The sequence below is a fragment of the Arachis hypogaea genome, chromosome 4 (genome assembly GCF_003086295.3).
Source record: "Arachis hypogaea cultivar Tifrunner chromosome 4, arahy.Tifrunner.gnm2.J5K5, whole genome shotgun sequence".
In the NCBI taxonomy this organism is placed as follows: Eukaryota; Viridiplantae; Streptophyta; class Magnoliopsida; order Fabales; family Fabaceae; genus Arachis; species Arachis hypogaea.
The window spans coordinates 109,032,925-109,041,953 of record NC_092039.1 but is presented as its reverse complement, the minus strand read 5'-3'; the positions used below and the strand labels follow the sequence as shown (position 1 = coordinate 109,041,953).

The window sequence follows — 9,029 nt, the reverse complement described above, 5'->3', positions numbered from 1 at the left end:
TGATTTATTTTGTCAAATAAAACATATCTTTGAAAATGATTTTATCACTTGCATCTTTGAATTCTATTTTATCAAAATTGTAATTTTTCCGGGTGAAAAATGACTATTTTACTCACCATTTTATCATCATTCACCCCTAGGACTAGGTATTGTATGCTCTTAGAGCACACATTCAATGCAGATTCTAACAATATCCACTACTACATATTTTATTCCAAACACCTGTGAATAGAGAAACCTGATCTCCAAAAGTAACCCAAAAAAACAGTTTTTAACTTCCATTTTTGCATACTTGAGTTCACAAAAAAGGTATAGAGATATGTATGGATTTTATAAAGGGAACAAAAATATTCTTTACCTCCTATAATTTGATTTACAGATTCCTTTTGTCTCTCTAGTAGGCCACAGTGTATTCACTACTACACTTCCAATATTAACAACCCAATGTGTAAAAAACTGTTACACACACTTTCCTTTTTTGCCGTCCCTTTGCTTTGACATGCATCAAAGTTAAGTCCCCATCAATCATATTTGTCAATCCTGAATCTTACCCTACAACTCAAAATGTTACTTTCACTTTTGTTTTCTGCATCCACCCTCCTCCTATCAAACTTTGATGTTCATATCCCTCTCCTCTAGTTGTCTTTTGCATGCTGCTAAAAACTAATTAATCATCCCAATTATCTTCCCATCCATCTTTGTTTGATGATCTAGCAGTAAGGCCATTCGCCGAGATGCTGCCCACATGACGCGTGCCCGGCGACTTCACTGCCACGTCGTCATCCCAATCATCATCCCAGACCTGATCCCAACCTTCAGCAGATTCAATGTCATTGGCTGCGGCCGCAACAGTCTCAGGCATTGCCATTTCAAGCTCTTGGTATGGGACCTCGCCGCGTCGCTTCTTCCCGAATTTGCAGCAACCCCATGTCCCTCCAAGAACTACTACTGCCACTATGAGAAAATAAGCGCCGTTGACTGGTGTTAAAATTTTATCACGAGAAGGAAAGTGAATAGGAAAATCCCCTTTGGGTTTAGGAATACCCATATGAAGCAGAAGCACACAATCTCCTTTTCCAGCATTGAAAGTCAGTTGGGTTCTTCCACTAGTAGCTAGTGTAATGTTAACCTGACAACGGAGAGCAAATTGCAAATAGTAAGAGAAATGCAAATCTTACACTTAATCAAGAAAGCAATGAAGAGTTTCTAGTCATAAATTTATTCTAAAGATGTTGAGATGTGGTGGCATATCCACCGGGATTTGTTAGTGTGCCTCAGGATTAACTTTCGAAGACAACTTTGGAGGAGAATGCCATTATCTACTTACTAATTTAAGGCTCAAGTCAAACTTTTCAAATAAGTTTGACTTATAATAAAGTTTGTACATTAATTGGTTTCTTACCATCAGTGGATTTAAACAAGCATTTAATCAGAAATCATTTACAGAAGAATTGAATTCAATAATTTCAGTGGCTCAGGAGAGTAATAATAAGTTTGGTGGATTGAACAGAATGAAATGCAAAATAAAGGAAATGGTTAAATTCTTGATGGTTACAGTATCGGAAATAAGGAAAACAAATGGAATTTTGACTGTGATTTATTGAAAATTAAGCTTCACAGGCAGCACCAATAATACTAACAAAGTTTTAAGAAGATTGTAAATTTGGAATGGTTAAAAACATCAAAACTTTTTTCTTTAGTTCTTGTTCTTCAATATTCCTAGACAACCTTGTTTCTCTTCCTTACCCCTAAGATAAATAGAGTAACGGTCACTGATTCCACTATAATCCATAATTTAATAACTCTGCATCCGAATGAATCATAATATTCTGGAATTTCATAACCTAAGGAGTTCTGCAAATGATGACCTTGATTCAAATAATAATCTATTTAACAACAACTAAGCCTTGTTCCACTAAGTAGAGGATTGACTACATTGATCATATTACACCACAATGCCCAATCATAAATCAGTTTTCCATATTTGATCCATGCCATAAACTATTTAACAATCAGTTTTCCTAACACAAACCACGTCTTTTTTCCAAAATATGCCAAAACAAATGTTTGCAGAATATTGTTAATATACCATGTTTTATTACAACGAGATGTTTTATTACAATGAGTTCCAGCTATGATTCATATTGGAGTGGGAAGGAGTATAAAGATGAAAAACGCACCTTGAAAAATAAATAAAAACATCAATATGAAGGAAAAGATAAGCCGGCTCAAGATAAAAATTGACTAGACGATTAGTACCTTCTCTGTTTTTTGTATGCCGACTTCAATGCCTTCAACATTACCTTCATTAAGCTTCACTTTGATGGTGTCAGATCCTCCATTATGAAGGAGAACAACCACGTATGTTGGATCTGGTAATTTTTCCGAGGAACATAAATGCAAATGAATTTATATTGTTGAATTTTATGAAACCAATACTACAATACTAAAGGTAATTGAATGAAACCTTTTGAATTACTCCTTGCATTCCATATCGATAAGTCATTATAACTTGCTGATACATTTATAAATTCATGTTTCTAGATAAATAGAGATATTTTAATATTTATAAATGTGCCAGAAAGGTAACATGACAAATCAAATATGAAATGCAGGGAGTATATATAAAGAGGCTTCTTTAGTATTCTTCGCTTTCATGTGATGAAGGTACCCATTAAGCCTTAATAACAGGTGTTTTTTTATTTGTTCAGTTTTTTTCCCAGACGAAAATTTTCCTTTTATTCAACAATGACACATATTTTTCACGTTGCTTTCTGTTTTTTAAATCATTATGAAGAACATGGCACAAAAAAAAAAAACCTATACCTCCCCCCAAAACCCTCTCTTATCTTTATCATTTAGTCATTTACTACTCAAAAATCCAAAATTTTGAAAACAATTCACATTCTTGTCATTATCAAGGAAAACATATCATTTGAAAAAGAAAACGAAAAGCACTATTCCTGTTATAAAAGAATCTCCTATAAATGAATAACATCTAAATTTTGTTGGTGTATGCAGCACCATTGCTTGCTCTGTTTCATCACATCCTGATCAAGGACCAAAAGGCCACAAATTCACAGAAACCCTAATGGTCATAGTTCCAAAAGCAAGTAGATCAGATAGACTGATTATACACAGGTAAAACTAGTACTAGCAATTAGCAAATTTAGCAATCCTCGTGTCATACATAATAATTTCCAAAATCAAGGTGAATGGGATCATACGTATCTACTAATCCTTATTAGGCCTCTTGGGAGAAAATTTGTCCTAGTTCATGCAAGATCCACCACTTAGATGAGTTCATTTGTATTTGTATTTTATTTTCTTGTAATTCCAGTTTACAATTTAGAAACCAACTGGTTAATAGCCAACAATGGTCACATGTTAATTATTATTTTGAAAACTGTTAACAAGGTTGACCGGTGAATTATTCTTAAACTGCAAATATTTTTAGCAAGAATTCCTTTCTTGCAACTTTCTGAAGTTTACTTAGAGGTTACATGGTCTAAAATTCTTTAACAAATGATGGATCCACTAGACTACATGCAATAGGTATTATGGTTAGGTCATGGAGGGAAAGAAGGGGATGCGTGCAACAAAGAGATGAAAAACTTGGAACAATGGCACCACTTTTTAAATGCTGTTTCAGGCAATTTCAATTTTGCAATACCTGATTTTGATCTTTCATAGTCACATTAGTCAGCTTCCATATCCAAACTAACTAGTTAAACTTCATATCAAATATAATAGAGTTGGTTTTATACTTATGAGTTTATCTTAGTTACAAGTTTCCTTAACTCTATTCCCTTTCCCTAAACACCCGAAACTCGACATACAGAACAAAGCTCTATATTGAATTAGTTCAAAAAATCTTTTTAGACAAACTAAGAATTATTCAGAACAATTTAAATTTTGCAAAGGCTTAAACTTGCTAGACAATAGACCATGAGAATCTGAGTTTGTCATAAATACACATCAAAGTCTGCACATTTAATGGAAGCTTAAAAAGACTAAACTTCTGAATCAGTGAGGGAAATAGCACAGGAACTTTTGGAAAATCAGTTGAGAAATTTGAAACACTGTTAAATTCAAAAGTTTGGTTTTGGGATTTCAGCACACTACATACATCTTTGTGATCTTCAAGTTCAAGTCATTATTTTCCAAAATTTTCCCTAAAAGAACAGCAAAATAATTGAAATTTAGCTTCCATTTTCTTGTATTAAAGTTGAAAACTAGTGTGTCCTGAAAGTATAATCAAGAGCTTTGCATTCAAATACACAGCTCTTCAAGCAACCTTTGAGTTGTTTCTCATACAATGATTTATGATTCCAAAAGTCAACGCCAATCCACCAAATATATTGTCCAATAATTTTTCCAATCTATGGCCACAAAGCGGGTGACTTTATTAGCAACATTTACTTTTCAATTACATTTACCTTTTGTATCTATTGAGCATTTCATGAGCCTTCATCTAATGGATTCATATGTTACCAAGCCTCTAGAACTAAGTAATTTGGAGTTTGATAACTGCTTCCATTAGAATTAAATTCCACAAGGTAGGGTTGACTTACACATTACATTGCCTATACTTTACCCCGTTAAGTTTTAGCAGTGTATATCATTGACAATAACCAGTCAGGCTAGCAGTTTAATATAGCTTTCCTCAAAATAAGCAGAACTTTTCTATAGAAGGAAATTACTCTTTCTTTCTATATCACTTTCTATTTAAGGTGTATATCCTCTTAACCCTAGACTAACAGTTAGTAGTTAACACAATGAACAATAAAAAACAACTGCATCATACATTAAAACCAATATAAAGACATCAAAGATTGGTAAGAGTTAATGAAAAGATCAAAAGCCAGATGAATACCTAATTTGGAAATGCAACCAACCATGCCTCCTTTGTCCGTGCACTTCCCCAGATCACGACAAGACTCAGTGGTGGTAGATTTTGAATAAGTTTTGCTCTCATTTCCCTTATTCTCTTCTTGATTACCCTTGTCACCCCCATCATTTTCCTTAACTTTGTCACCATCTTTTCCATTGCCCTTGTCACTTTTTTCTCCATTATCCTTGCCAACATCTTTTCCCTTACCCCCGTCACCTTGTTCTACGTTACCCTTGCCACCATCACCAGCGTGACCCTGTTCTTCATTACTCTTGCCACCATCTTTTCCATTACCCTTGTCACCTTGCCCAACATTACCCTTGTCACTTTGTTCTCCATTACCCTTGCTACCCTCTTCTCCCTTGCCATTGCCACCCTCATTTCCATTATCCTTACCACCCTCTTTTACGTTTCCATTGCCATCGCCTTTTTCATTTCCCTTGGCACCACCTTCTTCATTGCCCTTAACATCATTATTATCAGCTAGAGAAGCTGTATTATTGTTCTCCTTTTGAGGATCATTTGAACCCTTCACTTTGGGCAAAGGCGCCGGAGCTGCGGAAATAGTTTTACTACTGTTATCACTACCATTGGAACCCTTTGCACCCGTTTCGGGTGCTTTATTAGCATTGGTGAAAGGTGATTCCTTTCCGTTCTTCTTTGTTCCACCACCAACAGGGTTTGGATCTGAATTCTCCTTATTTGGCAACGGAGGGTCCTAAAGAAGAGAACTTTATTCAAACACTAGTAAGAGGAAAATGGAACACAATTCGAAGCTAAAAAATATCATCACAAAACACACACGGGGGCACAAAACCAAAAAACTCACCGGTTTCGCAGTTTTGTTACCATCTTCTGCATCCGAATTCGCCAAATTTCTGTGTTCCCCAGCGAAGGAAGCATCAGAGGGATCAAAAACAAGGAACAACAACAACAGAAGTGAAAGTAACACGTGTCTTCCCATTGTGATTTATTATCAAACAGCTTCAAGGCGAAACCCTTGATAAAAAAGATATGAAAACACAGTAGAAAGGAGAATTACTCAGATTCTAGTTTCCCGGGAAAAAATTCAATGGGTGCTTGAAAACTCTATTTAAAAAAAATAGAAAAAAGGGAAAAACAAAATTGGAGCTTGAGGTTTATAAAGAAGGGGGGAAATGGGGGGTTTTGTTGTTATTTAGGGATTGGAGATTTCGATTGGAAGAAATAAATATTTGTTGGGGAATCGGGAATTGCGAAGAGGAAGAAACATATGGGTAGACTTATGAACAACTTGCCAAGTCTGCTTCAAGAATTCAACATTGTGAGATGCATGTCTCTCTGTCTCTCTCGTGGGAGAGAACGAGACCTCGTAATGGGCCTTTATGGGCCAGCTCGCAATGTTAGAATGGGCCTCTGATGTGCGTTATAGAATGGCTTCGTATGGGCCTCTGAGAAGGAGGTTTATGACCGAAAAAAAGAAGACGGAGGTTGTATGGTGAGCTTTGAGTTTTTTACTGCATTTGGTTCTAATTTTAAAAAACTAGATAAGACAAGATTTGAGAACACGACATATAAAAATTAGTATTTTTATATTTTTTTGTGATAGGTTAGAATAAATAATAAAAAATTAATTTATTATTTTTTATATAAAAAATTAAAAAAATATAATAATAAAAAATATAATTATAAAAAATTAATAAAAAATAAACTGTTATTATTTTTATTTAAAAAATACAAAATATATTAATTTAATATTTTTTAATATAATATTTTTATTTATATTTTATCTGTCAATTATAATTTTATATCTTTATATTTTTATCTTAATATTTTATGTCGGTAAACAAATGTAGCCTTTAAGTTCATCACTAGCATTGCATTACTGATACTTTTAATACTGCCTACAATTTAAAGCAATTAATATAACATAACAATATTTATTGAGGCAAATTACTTCCTTTTTTTCACTTGGAAGCAAAATACTTAATCAATACGATTGCCAAACAAAGTTTTGAATATAATTTCTATATAAGAATCAAAGGCTATAACAATTACCAAATGAAGTTTTCAATACAATTTCTAAATAAAAATATAAAAAACTAATTTTCAATTAATTAACACTAGTCAACTTTAAGATTTATGATTTCTAATTTAAGATGCATAGTTAATGATATGATTTAGAGGTTAAAATTTAAGATAAATAAAATAATTTTAGAAAAATTAATTAATATTAACTATAAAAAATATTCTCTAACATTATTCTATCTAAATAAAAAGCCAAGGGCTACAACAATCACCAAACAAAGTTTTCAATATAATTTCTAAATAAAAAGGCAAAGGGCTAAAAGAATTATCAAAGAAAGTTTTTAATATAATTTCTAAACAAATGGGTCAGTCCCATTGGCATATTTAATCAACTAGACAAACGAATCCAGTTAGCCCAACATACAAAATTATTAGACAAAAAGTTAATCTCACGCAAGGCCATAAAAAACCCATACTAATAGTTTACCCGTAATAATATTATAAAATTATAAATTTTTCGAATAAATTGTATATTTAATTTTTATTATAAAATTTAAAAAATAAATATCTAATATTTTTGTAAAAATATTAAAAATTTTATCAAATAAATAAAAAAGTTATAAATAATTTAAAAAGAATAATATTTTAATAAAAAATTATAAAAATCGTGACACAGATTAAAAAATCAAGAGAAATAGAGAGAATAAAAAAAAGAAAATTTTTTTTTTAATTTTGAAAGAAAAAATTATTTTAATTGCAATGATATAAAATATTATGTAATATATTTTGATTTTTAAATTAATAATATTTAATAAATCTTAATTTTAATTATAATAAAAAATATTATATGATACATTTTGATTATCAAATTAATAATTACTAATTAGTAATGATGTATAAGAGAGATTGAGTAAAAATTCAATTACAATGAGAAAGTGTCATATGCTATATTTTAGTTGTAAAATAGTAATATATAATAGATGTTAAAATGTGTGAGTTATATGTCCAAAAAAATTTTGGTAAAATTTCTTGTCTTTTATCTACATTTGAGACTTGGACGAGATCGATGTGTATGTGAGTGTTTAATACAGGTGAGTAATGTCTAAAATTGAAAGGTGTCCAATTTATCTTGGGCTAAAAAAAAAATTGATCCACAAAACTATAATATCTACATAATTTTTTATTAATCATGTTATGTGTACACAGATAATCAACTATCAATGTAAATTATCCACTTGCATAGAATATATATAAAAATATAAAATATATATTAAAAATGAGTTAAAACAATAAATATACTTATATACAAATATATAGATACCAAAAAAATATAAATATAAGATACTAATTTAATAACTATTTTTTTATGCACATAGTATTTTTTATTTTTTATAAATAAAATCTCCTCAAAATTTTGTATATCATCAAAATGAGTGTTTCGTTTTAGTATCGGTTAGAAACTAACTAGAAGTATAACCAACTAGAGCTAACGAGTTGAAACATAAGTCTGTTACAAGAAAAAAAACCTCCCACTATCCTAATTTTTTGAATTTTAAAACTAAAAATAAAAGGAGTTGGCTTGAGTTGATTTATGCTGTAGTTGACTCCCTAAATTTTTTTAAACTTTTTTCATGCGTACCATTAAAAATAAAAAATATAACCAAGGAGTGGACGTAGTCCGGAGACTCGGCCCAAACCCAAAGCATTTTTATATATTATGATCCAAACCTGAAGAGACCCGGGTCTGACCTAGGAAAAGAAAAAATGCTCGAGAGAATAACTCAACTCAAACCGATTTATAGATCGAGTCACACAGTCCCGGCCCGATGAAGATCCATACCGTTAGAAAATTGCAAATATAGTTAGTGATATAAAAGGGCACGACTACGGGAGTGAGAAACTCAGAACCTCACTCTCCTCTTTCTCAATTAGGAAACAGTAGCACCCTCTCAGTCTTGGCCCTTTCCACTCTGTCTCTCATCTCAATGGCTCAACCCTTGCTCAGTACTGCTCACCACCTTGCCCAAACACCACTGTCACTAGCCTCAGAGTCACCTTGGCCCGCGCCGAAGCTCCTCTATTCAAATGCTTCTCGGCACTCTACCTCTGGTCGAATTGAACTGTTGAG

At 32.2% G+C, this 9,029-nt stretch overlaps 1 protein-coding gene across 1 annotated transcript; it reads right to left on the bottom strand.

The window, feature by feature from the left end:
• Positions 1-297: 297 nt before the first annotated feature.
• Positions 298-6,308, bottom strand: LOC112797198 (uncharacterized). The gene is made up of 4 exons (XM_025840012.3): positions 5,724-6,308; positions 4,877-5,612; positions 2,260-2,372; positions 298-1,129 (listed from the first exon to the last, which is right to left on the bottom strand). Exons 1-4 carry the CDS (start codon positions 5,856-5,858, stop codon positions 668-670), a joined length of 1,446 nt encoding a protein of 481 aa, XP_025695797.1. The 5' UTR covers positions 5,859-6,308; the 3' UTR covers positions 298-667.
• Positions 6,309-9,029: the final 2,721 nt, after the last annotated feature.

Bases quoted from the DNA above. Each gene is read 5' to 3' on its own strand.
- LOC112797198 (XM_025840012.3), bottom strand. From the start codon at position 5,858: ATGGGAAGACACGTGTTACTTTCACTTCTGTTGTTGTTGTTCCTTGTT. The intron at 5,613-5,723 runs GTGAGTTTTTTG...TCTCTTCTTTAG, and splicing joins GTAACAAAACTGCGAAACCG to GACCCTCCGTTGCCAAATAA. The intron at 1,130-2,259 runs GTACTAATCGTC...CTCCGTTGTCAG, and splicing joins GCATACAAAAAACAGAGAAG to GTTAACATTACACTAGCTAC.